Source organism: Salmo trutta, chromosome 22 (assembly GCF_901001165.1).
Source record: "Salmo trutta chromosome 22, fSalTru1.1, whole genome shotgun sequence".
Taxonomy (NCBI): domain Eukaryota; kingdom Metazoa; phylum Chordata; class Actinopteri; order Salmoniformes; family Salmonidae; genus Salmo; species Salmo trutta.
The window spans coordinates 14,069,565-14,088,523 of record NC_042978.1 but is presented as its reverse complement, the minus strand read 5'-3'; the positions used below and the strand labels follow the sequence as shown (position 1 = coordinate 14,088,523).

At 46.4% G+C, this 18,959-nt stretch overlaps 1 protein-coding gene across 12 annotated transcripts in view; it reads right to left on the bottom strand.

The window, feature by feature from the left end:
* Window positions 1-18,918, bottom strand: part of LOC115158151 (epidermal growth factor receptor substrate 15-like 1) — a 35,183-nt gene extending 16,265 nt beyond the window's left edge. For 8 of the 12 annotated variants that reach the window (XM_029706760.1, XM_029706753.1, XM_029706759.1 and 5 more), the window contains exons 1-22: window positions 18,826-18,917; window positions 17,674-17,715; window positions 17,403-17,492; window positions 16,828-16,875; window positions 16,613-16,708; window positions 16,331-16,396; window positions 15,961-16,146; window positions 15,565-15,810; window positions 15,309-15,466; window positions 15,050-15,227; window positions 14,427-14,489; window positions 13,257-13,345; window positions 9,921-9,993; window positions 9,571-9,732; window positions 7,706-7,903; window positions 6,116-6,280; window positions 3,907-4,012; window positions 3,438-3,494; window positions 2,661-2,800; window positions 2,495-2,567; window positions 357-511; window positions 51-144 (exon numbers count right to left, since the gene is read on the bottom strand). In XM_029706760.1, the coding sequence (XP_029562620.1) occupies window positions 51-144; window positions 357-511; window positions 2,495-2,567; window positions 2,661-2,800; window positions 3,438-3,494; window positions 3,907-4,012; window positions 6,116-6,280; window positions 7,706-7,903; window positions 9,571-9,732; window positions 9,921-9,993; window positions 13,257-13,345; window positions 14,427-14,489; window positions 15,050-15,227; window positions 15,309-15,466; window positions 15,565-15,810; window positions 15,961-16,146; window positions 16,331-16,396; window positions 16,613-16,708; window positions 16,828-16,875; window positions 17,403-17,492; window positions 17,674-17,715; window positions 18,826-18,852 (2,512 nt within the window). In that variant the 5' untranslated portion in view covers window positions 18,853-18,917. Of the gene's footprint in view, window positions 1-50; window positions 145-356; window positions 512-2,494; window positions 2,568-2,660; window positions 2,801-3,437; window positions 3,495-3,906; window positions 4,013-6,115; window positions 6,281-7,705; window positions 7,904-9,570; window positions 9,733-9,920; window positions 9,994-13,256; window positions 13,346-14,426; window positions 14,490-15,049; window positions 15,228-15,308; window positions 15,467-15,564; window positions 15,811-15,960; window positions 16,147-16,330; window positions 16,397-16,612; window positions 16,709-16,827; window positions 16,876-17,402; window positions 17,493-17,673; window positions 17,716-18,825 lie in introns of all 12 variants that reach the window. The other 4 variants (XM_029706754.1, XM_029706758.1, XM_029706761.1 and 1 more) reach the window with 4 other exon arrangements.
* Between the last annotated feature and the right edge of the window lie 41 nt (window positions 18,919-18,959).

The window sequence follows — 18,959 nt, the reverse complement described above, 5'->3', positions numbered from 1 at the left end:
ACTTACTCCCTCCCTCCACTTCTCCCTGTTTTTCCTCAGGCCTTACTCACCACTGGGTGGTTTGGGTCTGGGTGGAATGCTCTTCTTGGGCGGCAGAGCTGGGCCGTCCTGCTTCCTACTGAAGGGGTCGTCCACGAACCCAGACTGGAGAGGGGGAGGAAAGGACGGCGGGAGAGAGAGGGAGAGACAACTGTCAAGTGCCAACTCATATCAAGACTGATGCATGTGCATTGAAGACGATGAATCAGGAAATTAGTAAAAATACACAAACGGTTCTTTGTGCACCCCTCGGTAGGAAATATGCAGTCTACTGAACGAATAGATGCTATACAGTTCATAGTCCTTGGTAGTAGTACCTGCTGGTACTCTGGAAAGCCTCCTCTTCCTTCCATCGGGTCTCTGACCTTTGACATTTGGCTGAAGTCTGCGAACCCACTGTTACTGCCAAATGAGCTGTTACTGCTTCCAAAGGCAGTACTGCTTCCAAAGGGGTCGAGCGTGCCAAAGAGATCTGAGAAAATGTCAACGTGAAACATTCAAGGATGTGTAGGTTATCGAGAACAAATACACACATATTCAAAAGGATTCTCCATGATACACACGACTGATATGAGCTGTGCGTCCAGAGTCATTGCTCAAAGGTTGGCACACTGTTGCATCAAGGTTTCACTGTTTGACTCCTGAGTGTATGTATATAAATCCTGTACAGTTTCAGTCAAGAAAAAGGAAAAGCTTGAAAAAAGGCAAGACAAAATGAGCTGGTGAAAAAAGAGAGAATTTGAAGTAGTTGGCGTGACACCTTTTCTCTCAGCTCATCATGGTAATAAGCAAACTAACATGAAAACGTGATCCTACAAACATTTTTACATTTAAACTTTATTTAACTAGGCAAGTCAGTTAGGAACAAATTCTACCCCGGGCCAACGCTGGGCCAATTGTGCACTGCCCTATGGGACTCCCAATCACATCTGGATGTGATACAGCCTGGAATCGAACCAAAGACTGTAGCGACGCCTCTTGCACTGAGATGCAGTGCCTTAGACCGCTGCGCCACTCGGGAGCCCAATCATCCAACTGCCACAGTCAACCCAGTGTTCTAGCATGGCTATGGGACTTCAATACTGCATGGCGTAATGTGTTTATATGGACTACAGCAATTTCCTAGGGAAAATAAAGAGAGGACTTTCTTGTGCAACCCGGTAGAAATGAAGAGTTGATTGAGAATGGGACCTACACACTTACACAGTTACAGATCGCCCTGTCCAAGGCCTCTCTAGGCTACAGTATTTCCACCCTTTACAGTTACAGATCGCCCTGTCCAAGGCCTCTCTAGGCTACAGTATTTCCACCCTTTACAGTTACAGATCGCCCTGTCCAAGGCCTCTCTAGGCTACAGTATTTCCACCCTTTACAGTTACAGATTGCCCTGTCCAAGGCCTCTCTAGGCTACAGTATTTCCACCCTTTACAGTTACAGATTGCCCTGTCCAAGGCCTCTCTAGGCTACAGTATTTCCACCCTTTACAGTTACAGATTGCCCTGTCCAAGGCCTCTCTAGGCTACAGTATTTCCACCCTTTACAGTTACAGATTGCCCTGTCCAAGGCCTCTCTAGGCTACAGTATTTCCACCCTTTACAGTTACAGATCGCCCTGTCCAAGGCCTCTCTAGGCTACAGTATTTCCACCCTTCCACAGTTGCAGATTGCCCTGTCCAAGGCCTCTGTAGGCTACAGTATTTCCACCCTTCCACAGTTACAGATTGCTCTGTCCAAGGCCTCTCTAGGCTACAGTATTTCCACCCTTACACAGTTGCAGATTGCCCTGTCCAAGGCCTCTCTAGGCTACAGTATTTCCACCCTTACACAGTTGCAGATTGCCCTGTCCAAGGCCTCTCTAAGCTACAGTACTTACACATTTGCACAGTTGCAGATTGCCTTGTCCAAGGCCTCTCTAGGCTATTTCAGATGCCACAAGCCATCCTCTGGGCCCAAGCCACAATGCATCTCCTGTTTTTACTGGGACTATTTCAAGTGAATTTTAAGTGATCCATGTGCTGCTTGGAATGGGAACCTTCGTAAAAAAATATATATATATAACATCACACAAGAACCTCAACTGTTTCCCAATCTTAAAACCGTTTAGGGTCATTATTTCACCCATCTTATCCATACAAATTCTATCTGAGGCATTGATGTCTTTGAACACTGATATTTGTTAACCACCACACTTCCTGGCATTATGGGAGATTTTTTTACTGAGACCTATGCTAGGCCTAAAAACGTGAGAAAAACAAGGATTCAATGGTTGAAAACGGATGTTAAACATGGGAACACTTTTCACAGCTATTTGACACCTGCGCTGCTGTTAAGACAGCTCACCAGCCCACAGGCCTGTAGGCCGATATAGTCAAAAAGGTGTGAAAAGAAAACAAATGCATTGTGTGTGGGGGGGGGGGGGGGGTAGAAGAATAGGAGAAAGACATTTGAGCAAGTACCTGGTCCTGGGCCTCTGGTGGATTTTGGGCTAATGGATATGAAAGGGTCTGCGCTGGTTGTAAAGTGACTAGTCTTCAAGAACAAGCAGAAAGAAACGGTTACATACATATACACCCATATATAAACTGAGTTTAATATAAATATATCCAAACACATTCCAAGTACCTTGGTGGGGAGCGTGGCACTTTTACTGAAGGGGTCTGCCTTGACGGTGGTCTTCCTGAAGAAGTCTTCCGACGAAGCCTTGAAGGGGTCCGTCTCTTTGAATGGGTCCCCCCCAAAAGGGTCTGGGTGGTGAGAGAGATCTAGGACAGCTCAGTGTAGCAGGCTGTGGATCAGACTTGACCTTCCCTTCACATAGGCTAGACTGACGGTACCCTATCCTTGGCATAAGGACGCGATGTGAATTAGGTTCACTGTAGTCTGGAGCATCCGGACCGTAAGTCATGCAGTAGCTGAGATAATGCGAGTCCAATTTGGTTAACCTCTTCAGCAGGAATCATATCATCCAGTTAGTCACTATGTTCAATGTTAATTCCCCTTATGACAGTTCCATTTATTGTCGGTAAGGAAACTGTTTGGAAATGATGCATATTCTTTTAATCAGTTTTAAAAGTGCTGGGTGTTCAACTGTCCTTGGCTTTGCTATTGTCAACATTGAGAATGTAGGCATTCTCCATTACGCCAGACAAATGCAAGAAGTGTCTACAGACACTTGGCTATCACCATTAAGATAACATTCAACAGCCAGCAAATATTTTCTATGGAATGTATGTGGTATATTACAAAGAGAGAGAAGTGGGACGTTGAAGGTAGCCCGGTTGGACCCTGTTTTTCAAAGTTCCAGAATGTCATCAACTTAACAGGAGGATGGCATTGTATGGAAGTCCATGTATAAGTTTAATTGTGTGTGGCTCTTTCTGGTTATGAATAAATAAATACCTGCAGCCGCTGGTAGTGATGGCTGCTTTGCAAAATGGTCGTTTTGGAAGGGGTCACCTACAGGAGAGGAGTTGAGATGGGGGATGAGGGGGAGGGGGAGAAGACAATCAGAGGCTATGGCACAGAGGACAAAAGCTAAAATGTTGGAAGGGGGAATCTAAACACAGAAGGATCAAAAACAAATTATAGAGCACACTTAAGGCAAACAAAGACAGAACTGCAAAAACAACGTCTTAGCCAAGCTGCAGAGGAGTCCACATTGCTTCTGGTGAAACTACAAATCATGTCGGGATAGGGAGGATGGGAGCCCTGTGGGAACATTTGAGCGAGGAGGAGAGGAAACTCAAGCAGGACTATCTGAGGAGAGGAGGAGAGGAGGGAGGGATGACGGGGAGAGATGAGCGATTGCAGAGGTCATTGAAAGAGAAGGAGAGCAAAGGGAGAGAGGGAGAGGAGAGAGAATCGGCACCTTTGAACGGGTCTGTCTTGAAGGGGTCTTCGGAGTGGAAGGGGTCTGTGTGCATCTCCTGAGGGACGCTACTGAACCCAGATGTCTTCACCTTAAACGGGTCCTCCTGAGAATGGGAGAAAAACATATCTGTCTGTTTGGTTCTGGAGAGCCTTGGTTTATTTACACTTAAAACGTTGCCACCATCTCCAACCATTTTCCCCCCAGACAGGCATTAAGGAGAAAAACCAACGCACGTCGACTCGATTGCTTATTCAGTCGGCCGATAAGTCTTGCAGAGCTGTCAAACACGACAGCTATCAAATCAAAATACTTCGTATTTCAATAAGGGCCCACTCAGGTTCAAGTGGAGGAATGTGAGTTCAACAACACTAACAGAGACCTTGACGAGAGAGGAATGTGTGCCTGAAGAAAAGCCTCCACCGTTGCTGCTCCCAGACTTGACCAGACCAGAGAGCGCCCCGGGCTTGAGTTTCACTTTAATAACACAAAGGGAATTTTCATTCTTCTGCAATTTGCCCATTCTGTGTCTGCTGCGCCCCACTGCACTCAGCTGGTCCCAATGAAAAAGCCCCCCGCCCCCCCGAGTCGGTAGGAAAGAACCATCTGTTAGGGCCCACATTCTTCAGGGGGGGGGTCGGGTTTCTCTAGAAAACCTGCCTTCACGTGCCAGGCGAGCCCTGGCTATGAAAACGCTAACTTGTTATGTTTCATTAGCAGGACTTCTCCTCGTTTCAATAAGAGGCCTGTCCGTGATCCCTGTATTCACTCTGCCATGACATCCAACGCTGCCCAGAATTAGGGCCAAGAATAAGCGCTAAGTGTTCGAGCCCTTTCAAAACGCACAGGTAATAAAGCTTAAGACGGAATAACAGAGGGCTGCCAGGTAAAATAACAGCGTGCAAGACTATTTAAGCCAAGATAATTACATTAAATAAGATATAACCAAACTATGGGATTAATATAAACCGCTTAAGATTCTGCATGCCTCGGAGCCGCTCGTTTGAACAGAACATTTCTGACGCTAAACAAGGGAAGTGATACCTCTTTTCTTTACAGGCAAAGGTTTAGCATATTCCACTTATCGTTTCTCTTTATCTGATCATCTCCGGTGACACACAAGTCAATTTCACACCCAGGCCAACAGCCGACAATGAATCATCATGTTACCGTGATCTGCAGATGTGGCTGAAATGAACTACACCTTAGCTGCCATCCATTGTTCAAGTCTAAATGTACCAGTTCTCCACTAGACACCAAGCATTCAACCTCAATTGACCTCTTTTATATACACCACACGGTCAAAAGTATGTGGACACCCCCTTCAAATGACTGGATTCGGCTATTTCAGCCACACTCATTGCTGACAGGTGTATAAAATAGAGCACACAGGCATTCAATCTCCATAGACAAACATTGGCAGTAGAATGGCCCGTACTGAAAAGCTCAGTGATGATCAACGTGGCACCGTCATAGGATGCCACCTTCGCAACAAGTCAGCTCGTAAAATTTAGACCCTGCTAGAGCTGCCCCGGTCAACTGTAAGAGCTGTTATTATGAAGTGGAAACGTCTAGGAGCAACAACGGCTCAGCCACGAAATGGTAGGCCACACAAGCTCACAAAACGGGACCGCCAAGTGCTGAAGCGCGCAACGGGTAAACGTCCTCTGTGCTCGGTTGCAACACTACCGAGTTCCAAACTTCCTCTGGAAGCAACGTCAACACAAGAACTGTTCGTCGGGAGCTTCATGAAATGGGTTTCCATGGCCAGGCAGCCGCACACAAGCCTAAGATCATCAGGTGCAATGCCAAGCGTCGGATGGAGTGGTGTAGAGCTTGCCGCCATTGAGCCCTGACCTCAACCCCATTGAACACCTTTGGGATGAATTGGAACACCGACTGCGAGCCAGGCCTAATCGCCCAACGTCAGTGCCCGACCTTACTAATGCTCTTGTGGCTGAATGGAAGTCCCAGCAGCAATGTTCCAACATCTAGTGGAAAGCATTCCCAGAAGAGTAGAGGCTGTTATAGCAGCAAAGGGGGGACCAAGTCCATATTAATGCCCATGATTTTGGAATGAGATGTTAGACGAGCAGGTGTCCACATACTTTTGGCCAAGTAGTGCATTACCTCTACATGCTTAGGAAAAACTCTGGGTCGTAGTTACAGGGCCCAGAGTTTAACCTCCTGAGCAATGTGTTCTCCTCACCATGGCTCCGAAACCTCCATTCTCCCGGTCGTGGAACCCCTCGCTCATGTCAGCCAGGTTGGTCATGCTGCCTCCGTGGGTCCCGTTCAGGTTGCTGTTGCACTGCTCAATGCTCTTAGTCATCTCCTGCTGGCTGTCCTGGATCTGAGACAGCTTACTGCGAGCCTGGAGGAACAGCGCAGCACAACACAGTAGGTTAATGTAGGGTTTCTTTCAACAGAGGATATTATGGCTGTTCGGGCAACAACAGTTATATGTGAACGCGTGTGTTTGTACATCAGGTTGTGATGACTTTCATTTGAATGTGTCTTTGAGTGACTCCGTCAAAATGAGCCACCGTCCCAAAAGGATCTCTTTCCGTTCAATATAGTGGCCTAATAGCTTTTCTAAGGAACGGAGAGTGAGTGCATATTATTGCAGGTGATCGTTGAGGAAATGATCAGCCGGCGTGGCTGAATGGCCTTTTGGCCGCGGGGTTTCATAAGACGGTACGCACGGCTCCGACAGGGCCTGAATGGGACCAGTCATTTGTGAAGAGAAACCCTCTCACAATATGGCCTCGTGCACGGCACCCTGGGAGGAGCGTCTCAGTGCAGGCGTCACATGGTTCCGTTCACATTGCAGTGGCTACAGCTGATTGCGGGTATTCCCCTTAGCTCCTCACAGACGGTGGTCTTGGACTACAATACTGCAATCTCAGTATGGTTTGAATTCAATGAGAGAAGAGTGCTGAATGAGGATATTAGTCAACATGATTCGGTGCTGCGGGGTATGGGAGTAGCTAAGCGCTGCTATTTGTTCATAATGAGAGTAGATCGGAATGGATTTTCTCTCACGTTCCTCAACGTAACGTAAGGGAAGCCCCCCCACCTATAAGAGAGAACACAGCCATCTATGTCTCCGCATCCTTCCTCAGGGTGATGCGAGAGAGTGATGTGAGATCTGAGGTGTGGGCTGGGGCTGTGGAAGTCATGCCAGATATGATGATTAGTGTGGTGCAGAAAGCGGAGGTAGTACATTTGATACTGAAACTGCCACACCCAAATCTGACAAGAGGACGGATATCTCCAAATGAGGGGTTAACTATGATGACATACACTTTAAAAACAACTTCACTAGAATTTCACTGAAAATGTGTTAAGTACTTCTTCATTTCCCAGTCTGTGCTGAATATCTTCCAGAAGGGAAGACCAAGCACATATTGAAACTGGTCATTCGCATCAATTCGTGATACAAAAACTCCCCCTGGTGGTCACACTAGGAAGTGTCTTGCAACAGGTCCTCTCACATCCCAGGCACGTTAGCCTGAGTCACACTCACTATAGGACAAAACAGAGCCATGCCGAGCTGAATTGGGCTGGCTTGGTTATGCATCCACCATAGCTGTGCTGGAACCATCTGGAATGGACAATGTGACGACAAAATATCAAACGGCAGGATAGCTCGAGTTGGCCTTATAGCGTGAATCAGGTGTGATGAGTTGTACTTAACCCTAACCGCAACAGGCCATCACAGTGTCTGGGACTTCTGCATATCTGACTGGGGGCATGTCTGTTGCCTCTCCTCTCCTTCTACCTGGTTCTCTCTCACCTGGTTGATCTCGTCCTGGGTGGCTTTGAGGGACTTGATGATGGTCTCCAGTTGGAACTTGCCAGCCGTTAGGCTCTGTTCCAGCTGGTTCTCCTCCAGCTGCAGCTGGTTCAGGTCTGCCTTGGCTCGACTCAGCTCCTCTTCTTGGCTCTGCAGGTCAGTCTCCTGGGAGTGGATCTGGTTCTGCAGGGATGAAATCTGAGGTAGAGAAAGAGATTGACAGCAAGAGACAGTAGGAGAGACAGCGAGGGAAAAAAAGAAAGTGGAGGATGAAAGCGATGCCTACAGATTGATAGTGAAGGCTGTAGGGGTGTAACGGTGCAACACATAAACATATAAAACACCCGGCCTACAGGCTATGTCTACACGGCATTGTAGGCTATGCCTCTTGAGTAAATCTGAGCTGAATTCTCTCTCTCGGGCTATTCCGTTCAAACAAATAGAGCCGATGCGAACATTGTAATCAAAATTCACATTTTAATTGGGGCATTTCAAAGTGTTCTTTTGTGAGGTCGAAGCCGGGAACGACCACTGAACAAAAATAGAACCGCAACATGCAACAATTTCAAAGATTTGACTGAGTTACAGTTCATATAAGGAAATCAGTCAATAGAAATAAATAAATTAGACTCTAATCTATGGATTCCACATGACTGGGCAGGGGCGCAGCCATGGGTGGACCTGGGAAGGTATAGGCCTACCCACTTGGGAGCCAGGCCCAGCCAACCAGAATTATTGTTTTCCCAATAAAAGGGCTTTGTGCACAACATTTGAGAGAGCTTTTTGTGCATATTAACATTTTCTGGGATCTTTCATTTCAGCTCATTAAACATGGGACCAACACTACACATGCTGCGTTTATACTTTTGTTCAGAATAGTTCTGTACGATGGCGATAAACCAGAATTGGAGGATCCTCTATCATAGTTGAAATCTTCCGTTCGGGAACATTTTGGCTTCCCTGTAGGTTCCAACGGCGATGGACGGAGAGTTGTGGATAAAACATTAACGGTATGATGCCACGCTCAACGACAATAGCCTATGCAGCTGCCAACACCTCAAATACGTTCACGTTTACATCGACATTGTCCCAGTATACCGTAACAAGCAGGAAACGCTAAGATAACACAACAACACAACAACGTCTCCCCTCTGCATTCATGCAGCCCTCGGCAGCTGATTCTGACCGGGCCCAAAAAAATGACGAGCGATAGCTAGGCTATGTTTATATTTTGTACAGTCTTTGGTTTCTAGCCGCAGATATGTGGCCATTCTCTGTGGTTGATGATAGCTGGTTTCAGGCAGCGCCTTGTCAGAGTGCTCGAGCCACGTTTACGAACTTCCCTCTTGCACCCTTTTCAGCAAACAGGTAGTGGCCGCTCTATATAAGCAAACCAAAGACCAAGTTTCAAATTAATTGAAATGTGTTGCGCTTACTTATTAACAGTGGCAGCCCAACGCATTACCCCAGAGCGGGAGATGTACCCCCTTTATGAGAGTCACCAGTGCTCATCTGGTATTGAAGGAGGCAGTGACATGGAAGTGGGAATTTACCACATACGAGTGGGGGAAATCCTCTTGAACGGCCCTCAAACTGGTCATTACTAGTGGGAGACTCGTCTATCATCCTGAGCACCCACTTCTCCCACATGGTGACCGCTTGATGTCACCTACTAAGGAAATGGCCTCTATAACAGTATTTTCATCAGTTAAATGCAACAACAAAATATTATTTATCAAAAGCAATCTATTAATGTGTTTTTTGAACTCTATAATTTGTTTACAAGCATGATAGCTATATTGCTTCCACGATTACTACCGGACCACTGTCAAACCCCTCTGCTTCCCATTATCCCTTACTCTCACCATTTGGGACTCCTCGTTGCACTTGATCCGGACGTCGTTGAGCATGTCCTCCAGCTTGGCCTTCTGCTGGTCCATCTCCTCCAGCCGCTCCTGGGCCTCCTGCTTCTGGGCCTCCAGCTCCTGCAAGCTGCAAGTCTCTCTGTCCAGGTCGTTCTGCATCTCCTGACGAACACGCAGACACACATGTAATCAGCACAACAATGACAATCAGGGAAAAGAGATGGGAACTCTGAACACAGTGCTGCACTACCTCGTACCATTTAGAGTAGCAGTATACGGCATTAAAAAACACATGGTATGTCCAAACCCCCAATTCCCTTTTTTCATGAGGAAATGGTACGCCTGCTCACCTGCACCTCCGAGGACTTGTGTCTGATGGCCTCCTCTGTCTCTCTGATGTCCTGCTCCAGGGTGTACTTCTCCCTGAGAGAGAGGAAAACACCCCCATCAACACACAGGGTAGGAAAAGACAGCCGCCCCCCTCCTCCTCCACCTCCCTCTCCTCTTCCTCATCCCTCTCTCCCTCCAGACACAAAATGACGACAAAAGAAAAAGGACAGACTGGGACAGCCAAGAGAGGGTTACCTGAGCGCACTCCAGTGTGTAAAAGCAAGAGTGCTGACGCAGCATGAAGAGTAAGTGGTGAAAACAAAAGATTGATCAAATACACACATTTTAAAAAAAGAGGTTGGAGTGACGGATGAGGTGGGATGAGGTTGAGAGGGGAGGACTCATCCACACCCGGCTGTTACCATCCTTCTCCTTTGAAGTGTCAATTTGATCACCTATTCTACTGTGTTCCATATGCAGTATCTACTAGTGTTGCACGGTATACCGGTACCACGGTAATTTCACGGTACAAAAACGCCACGATACTTATGTAAAACGTTTTAGAACCCCGTTTCATATGAGACGACCATTTATCGGCCATACAGATCTAAAGAACCCGCTTGTGCCTGTTATAAAATGTTTACAAAGTCCGTTTTGTTGAGAAATTCGGTTTGAAAAAAATGTAAGCAACAGCAACTAGTCTCTTGTATGCGCAGGTTCAATAACGTCTACTTCACGTTCATGTGCATACTGTGATCAGCCAGCCTCATCCCCTTCCAGCCATCCCTCCCCTACTTCTCTCCGTCCACTCTTCCTACACATCTGTTCCTACATCACTTTTTTTAAATATCATTTTGGCGTGGTGGCGAGCGGGGATGCAGCTCAAACGGTTAAAAACAAATGACTCATATTGCTAAAGCTACCTTTTTTTTGTTCTTCCTCTGCAATTGCGCGAGCATTTTGATATCATTTCACAGGCCGTTTTAAACTAATCCCAGGCCATGTATTACTGTTATGATAACAAACAGCGTTGTGCAGTCATGTTACCTGGCTAGCTAACATCCTGGTAACTTCCCGGCAGGTCTTGGCTAATTTGATTGTCACAGAAAGAAACGAAGAGGATTTGCTACTCATGAGATCTGCTTCAAAAGGTAGGATTCATACAGGCCTAAACGATATGACAAATATATATCTTTCTGGTGTTCCTTACATTCTGTTTGGTGCCTAACATTTTTAAAGTTGGGAGCAGTGTGTATGTTGTTTCTGGGAGAGAGAGAATGGAGTGTGTGTGTTTATGAGGGAGACAGAGGGAGTGTGTGTGAGGGAGACAGAGGGTGTGAAGGAGAGAGAGAGTGTGTGAGGGAGAGAGTATGTGAGGGAGGGAGAGAGAGAGTGTGTGGGAGGGAGGGAGGGAGACAGGGGGGAGGGAGGGAGGGAGGGAGGGAGAGAGTGTGTGAAGGAGGGAGAGTGTGTGAGGGAGGGAGAGAGTATGTGAGGGAGGAAGAGAGTGTGTGAGGGAGGGAGAGTGTGTGAGGGAGGGAGAGAGTGTGTGAGGGAGACAGAGAGTGTGTGAGGGAGACAGAGAGTGTGTGAGGGAGACAGAGAGTGTGTGAGGGAGGGAGGGAGAGTGTGTGAGGGAGGGAGAGTGTGTGAGGGAGGGAGAGAGTGTGTGAGGGAGGGAGGGAGAGTGTGTGAGGGAGGGAGGGAGGGAGAGAGAGACTGTGTAAGGGAAGGAGAGAGTGTATGAGGTAGGGAGAGAGTGTGTGAGGGAGACAGAGAGTGTGTGAGGGAGACAGAGAGTGGGTGAGGGAGACAGAGAGCGTGAAGGAGAGAGAGAGTGTGAGGGAGGGAGAGCGAGTGTGTGGGAGAGAATGTGTGAGGGAGGGAGAGAGTGTGTGAGGGAGAGAGTATGTGAGGGAGGGAGAGAGAGAGTGTGTGGGAGGGAGGGAGGGAGGGAGGGAGAGAGTGTGTGAAGGAGGGAGAATGTGTGAGGGAGGGAGAGAGTATGTGAGGGAGGAAGAGAGTGTGTGAGGGAGGGAGAGAGTATGTGAGGGAGGGAGAGAGTGTGTGAGGGAGGAAGAGAGTGTGTGAGGGAGGGAGAGAGTATGTGAGGGAGGGAGAGAGTGTGTGAGGGAGGGAGAGAGTATGTGAGGGAGGGAGAGAGAGTGTTAGGGAGGGAGAGAGAGTGTGAGGGAGGGAAAGAAAGTGTGAGCGAGTGAGAGAGTGTGTGAGGGAGAGAGTGTGTGAGGGAGGGAGAGAATGTGTGATGGAGGGTGGGAGAGAGAGTGTGAGGGACGGAGAGAGAGTGTGAAGGAGAGAGAGTGTGAGGGAGGGAGAGAGTGTGTGAGGGAGAGAGTGTGTGAGGGAGGGAGTGTGTGTGTGAGGGAGAGAGTGTGTGAGCGAGGGAGAGAGTGTGAGGGAGAGAGTGTGTGTTAGGGAGAGAGTGTGTGAGGGAGAGAGTGTGTGAGGGAGAGAGTGTGTGAGTGAGAGAGTGTGTGAGCGAGGGAGAGAGTGTGAGGGAGGGAGAGAGTGTGTGTGTGAGAGAGTGTGTGAGCGAGGGAGAGAGTGTGAGGGAGGGAGAGAGTGTGAGGGAGGGAGAGAGTGTGAGGGAGGGAGAGAGTGTGTGTATGTGTGTTAGCTGAAGAGTAAAGGTTTCATGCAGTGTTTTCCCCTTACTGCCACAATGACATGCAGAACATTATGCATGTATATCTCTTCCTCCCATTCCTCCAGTCAAATCACAGGCCTGTGGAAGTGTGAATATCCATGACAGGTTTTTTGTATAGAACATGCGCATAATGTTTGGAAAACGGGGCCGGGGGTCGAACCGGACGCTAGGACACTAGCGTGGTACCGCGATACTACCGTGATACAGTACTTGTCCTGCTATCGTATGGTCAGTAAAATGACTGGCATCATGACAAACCTAATATCTATAAGGTGCCTGTTTCAAATGGAATGCTCACTTTAATTTGTTTAGTAGATAGTCAATATATTTATGAAAAAAACACAAGAGTATAGTTGCGCTGTTTATTCCATTTAGGTTGAACTATTGCTAAAACTGCACTGACTTAATCAAGTTGTTGAGTGATGATTGACGAACAAGGAAATGAAAGGTGGAACTCATACAGGGTGATATAAGCTAGATATGACAAAGAAAAATGACTAGACATCTGGAAAACCACATCCTTTAAGACTTTCTGTGATATTGTGTGTTTTAAGATTCTGGATTTGCTACATCTTTGTCAGTAGCACAAACAAGGCACAAGCAACAGTGAATAAATTAAATCAAAACTATTTTGTGATCACTTTGAAAGAAAACTACACATTTCATATCTCCCAGTGTTGTGAATTACCTCTGCAGCTGAGCCATTTCTTGACTGATGTCGTCCAGCTCCTTGATTCCAGTGAACTCTGACCCTGACCCCACAGAACTGGAGCTGTCCTGTGGATGGACGGACAGAAAGAGAAAGAGAAGAAGAGAAAGAAAGTGAGCCCCATTCTTCAGCTGACCTGAGAGAGAGCCAGAGTTGCCACGACACCAAACCATCCAGACCAAACCATGGTAAAGAGACGGAGACAACAGGGAAGGAAGCACCACAGAGGGACGGGCGACGGGGCGAGGGCGAAAAAGGCCTGAGGGGAGTTGTTCACCGCCGCCACGGTCAGAAAACTCAGGAGGTCAAGTCACACCACCGTTCACAGTCACTGAGTTCTCACAAATGCTTTGCATCTCTTTGGGTTTCTGTCTGGTGAGCCATCGAAAGCATTTGTCGGGTTTTCGCCAGTTACCTACCCAGAACTTGAACATTATTTGCTGATAGAGAGATATAACCCAGAAAGCGGCATTCAGCAGCGTTTAGGTTAGGGTAAAGAAGAAAACAGTGTGCGGTAAGATCTTGGTGGGGTCTAAGCACCAGACTAGAGCAGGACAGCAGCAATCAACGCAGTCACAGAAAGAGAGGTTTAGGGGCCTCCAAACACACAAAGCACATCACCTCACAGAGCTCCAGGTTGCAAACCACATAAATATAATTTCACAGCAAATCAATCAATTAATAGTTATTGTCCATCAAGAAGATACTCTCTCCACAGCACAATACTGTAGTTACATAACACTTCCCGGCTGCCTAGGGGCAATGTCTTTGTTATCAGTGTCTCAGATGTAGGATCTTAATTTGAGCCAGTGTGCTACAGCAGGATAATAATCCTGCAGCAACAGGAATTGTGAATTATTATGTGGATTATAATTACTGGACCTTTTTGTAGGGGTCGATCCATTTTTCGCAAGGCAAAATCAAGTCCGAAATTTCAAAGTGGAAATTACGAAGTTCAGAAGCCTTTTTAAACCTCAAATACACTACAAGTTTTAAATGTCCTGCATTGCAGGAAAGCTCTCCTGCAACAGGGTGATCAAATGAAGATCCTACAACTGTGTAGTCCCTTCACTCTTTTAAACCATGCACCTGTAAGCAGGGCCATTGGAAATTCCGACGCATTTTCAACAAGCTAAATATGGGACTCACCCGCCTCATCTCAGACAGAGCAGCCACCTCAGAGCCCACGGGAGTCATATACCCAGACATACTCTGTGGATAGAGACAAGAGATGAAGAGCTACTACTGAACACAAGAATGATTCCTAGCCATGAGACACGCTGAGTGTCAATCCCAGACATTAACACGCCATTAGACCTCCCTAAACTGTCATTTGTCTCAAAGTGTATGAACAGAAAGGAAGTTGTACTCTATATATGCTCCCAACAATTGAACAGGTAAACCTAATAACCTTTGTCACAAAGTGGAAATACAAGCACTTTAACTGTGTCTCCGCACGAAAATAGAAAGTGTGTGTGTGTGTGTTTTCCTACATTATCAGGACCAAAATGTCTCGACAAGGTAGAAAAACAAGAATAATCCAAGTCCTGAATTTGTTCAAATGTTAGGTTAGGCTTAATGGTTAGGTTTAGGGTTAAGGTTAGTGTCAGAGGTTTGGGGGTTTTGATTAGGTTAAGGGTTAGGGGAAAAAGGATTTTGAATGGGAACAAATGTTTACTCCCCAAAAAGTCCTTGAAAATTCACATAAAAGCTCTGTGTGTGTGTGTGTGTGTGTGTGGTCTTATGCATGTGTGTGGTGCGTGCATGCGTACATGGGAGGGAGTGGTACACACTGGCACGGGAGTGCCCCTCTCCGAAGGGGGGACCATTTCAGGGGTCAGGGCCTGAGGAGGGTCCATGCCTTTGCTGACTTTCTGCTGGATGAAGTGCATGGCCAGAGCAAACTGCTCCCGCGTCAGCTTCCCCATCTGCCTGGTGTCCGCCAAGGCCCTGGACACACAACAACAACAACGTGAGTAATACAGTCAACTTCAGTCCGGTGATCCGGTGGCATCAGTCAGTCTCTCCTACCATATGTGCGCCAGTAGATTCTGGGGCAGCCCTGAGTGCATGAAGATGTCCTTGACTTCCATGCCGCTGACAAAGCCATCTACATCCAAGTCTGTCTTCAGGAAGATGTCGTCATAGCGCCCTCTGTCTGTCACCGGGACCACCCAGTTCACTGAGTGCTGACGTGACACATGTTAAAACACATTACACACTAAAAAGTTAAGAGATTGCTTTGTTGCCAATCAAGATAGCTTGCTCAACGTATGTGTGTGTTCACCTGTGCAGATTTGAGAGAATGTTTGGGGGAGAGGCTGCCGGCGCTGTTGAGGGAGTTCATGCTACCGTGGGATGGGGTGGAGCGCAGACTGTCCTTGGGGGGCGGGGGGCTGGCGGGCAACATGGGCACCATGCCAGGAAGGGAGCCCACCAATGACTTCTTCCTCTTGTTTGGAGGGATGAGAGAGGAGGGGAGAACAGAGGGGACCGGTTCCTTCTCCAGGGCCCGGTAGACCAGGTGCATGGCCTGGAGAACAGAAGGAAAAGATGAGGATGGAAGTTACACTCATTACGAGTGATAAGAGACGTTACTATCTCATACACAGGCAAATATGAGCTGCGAAACATTTGTTTATTCAGATCTATTCATTCCACAATTTACTGGAGTAAACCTTACCACCGCAAATTCATCTCGATCCAGATGTCCATCTTTATCAATGTCACTGAGATCCCAAACCTTTCCTAACACGTCCAGAGGTAGTTTTGAGTTGGTTAGAACTGGTTTTACTTTGTCACCAGAGAGGAGTCCGCTGACTGGTGCAAGGCTTTCAAATATGCCGTCGAATTTACCCTTTTCTTCAGGCTGGAATAGGAAATGAACCAAAATAACAATAAGCCATTGATAAGCAAAGGTAAACTCATGATTCTCTGAATTCTGTTCTGTGTTTTTGCATAATAAAATACAAATGTTCTAATATACAAAAACTCATTTTAGTATGCTCTCATCAAACAAACACATGGTCCAGGGTGATTTCTACATGACTCACCCTCACAGCCCAGTGGGGTTCACTAGAGACGGATGATGTGCTGAGAGACGGGCTGCTAGTGTCCTTCTGTACCACAACAACCAAAAAATAACCTTCAACTTTAACACTTACTTCACAATCTCCCAACCAAACACACCAATCAAATCAAATCAAATGCTATTGGTCGCCTACACATGTTTAGCAGATGTTATTGAGGGTGTAGCTAAATACTTGTGTTCCAAGCATAAATTCCCTCATCACAAAACTATCAGGAAACCTGTGTGTAGTTAGGATTGTACTCACAAATTTGGGGGGAGGGATAGTGAGGTTCAAACTGGAGAGGCTGACGTCTTGTCCGCTCTGTGCACAGGCCACCAACCGCAGAGCTACATAGAACCCCTATAAGAGAAGATGGGACAACGGCATTGTTTATGGGTGTACAAATAGCAGCTCAATTCCCCTCAAGGGTCCCAGTATCAAAGGCATTGCACACATGGAGGAAATGATTCATTTTCTACCTGTTTGTCCAAGAACCCTTTCCCATCTGGGTCTGCCAAATCCCAGATCTGAGGGGAGACAAACACAAACAAGAGGATTAGGCCTAACTTAGAAAACATCCAAGTAACGTCTCAACGTGCAATAATCATTAGGGAATGTGAACAAAGTAAATAACAAGCAATCTGCATAAATGTCCCAGTTAACCAGCTGAGACAGGCTGCATAAATGTGGATCAAAGCAGAACTAGTATGACAAACAAAAGGTAACAATACAAAATCTGGGTACAAATGGTGCTGAAACAAGTGCACTCCCTAAAGGTTCTGAAATATAAAAGACATTGATCTGATCAGACCAGGCAATGACGTAAGATGTGGTTATCTTTTCCAGTAATATTCCTCTGGGGGTACTGAAGAATGCTTGCATGTAAGTAGATGGTCGTATTACTCCTCGATGACATAGACACTCTAATAAACATGATTTCCTGCTGGTCTGCTGCTTTCAGAGCAGTTTATCAGTCTAAAGTGTCAAGGACTGTTCCCTTGGGTATGCCGCTGCCCAAAGCTTTCAGTGGGCAGCAACACTACACAGTACCCACCTTTCCCAAAGTGACATCAGGAAGACCCGATTTCTTCAGGAACAACGCAGCTTCCGTGGGCCCTACTCTCCCTGTGTTTCCTGGGTCCACCTTGCAAAAACCACACAGCAAACCAAACTGTCAACATGTTTCTATCTACACCTCCACTATACTGTTGAATGTGTTTAGTGTTGTCTAATGCGGCCACTGAAAAACAAAGAAGTTGAATTCTCCTCAATCTATGTTGATATGACTAGCCTATGTAATAAGCAAACTATAAAATGTGTTTTACCTGTCTATAAAAGTTCTCGTACACAGGGTTCCCACTTGACAGCTGATTGGGAAAGGTTTTTCAGATTAGTCATATCATTTCAAATAGCTGCTGGAAACCATTGTCTTAAGTCAAATAGCGTGACACACCCCACCAAACCTACCACTGACATCTGGACTTCCCCTTTAAAAATCCACTTAAGGGTTTATCACAACCAAAAGCCAGAGAGGGATTTCCTGTCCCATGTCATCAAATATTCATGTCATCTAATAGGCTTTAAATCTTTTGAGTACCTTTTGAGGAGCTCTTTAAAGCATAACGTAACTTGTAAGATGGCAAAAAGCCTATGTTTGTCAGGGTTGAATTCAATGAAAAACTAGAAGCATCATGTAGCTAATGTGATTGAACCAAAATTGGTCCTCTGTGACTCCTGATGCAAACTCTGAGGTTGTGATTCCCGAAATTGGCTGAAACAACACATAGCTTGTGTTTTGAAAAACTATCTACAAGTTAGGACAATACATTGCGGCATCTTACTGAAGCAAAAAAAACAGCCAATGTAGCCAGCACCGTGAGCACACAACCTGATCAATCATCATCCATCTTCACATAACCACGTTATACCCTAGCCATTTAGTTTCACTACTCACTAACTAACGTTACACACCTATCGCCTTTTAGTACATTCTTATACAGCTACTATGGTATTACATGAACTGTTCGTGTGACTGTGTTATTACACTGATGCTGTAGTAGTCAGACCGTTTAGCTAGCTATTATTGTTTAGCACTAACGTTACAATATGTTGGTCTTTCCTGGTTGCATAACTCTTGCGCCTTTGTCTTGTGTCAAAATGTAAATGTTAATTAAAAATTCCTAGAATGATATTTCATCTAACGATCATTAGCTAGCTAGCTAAATTGTTCATTTTTGCAAGCAAGCTAACCGTAGCTAGCCCACTAGCTAGTCTACGGTACTATCTGCAAGCTTATCGTTACTGATAAGGCCTTGTCCCATCCAGCTAATACTAGTAGCAAGCTAGCTAAACACCCCCTTCTTTCTTTCAAATTAGATTAAAAGCACACCACTAAAAAAACTGCAGCTCGTTCATCGGCATGCACAACAGCTTGACTGAATGTCCTCCGCCTATTTACTTAATTCCTGTTACATTACCTGGGTGAGAGATGTGAGTGCAGCCATCTTCCCTGTTGCTGCGGGAACGCACACAGAGCCCCCTGCAGCTCCTAGACAACACCACCTCCTAGTGGACACGCTTGCGACGTGCAAGGCCCTGATGAATGACGTGA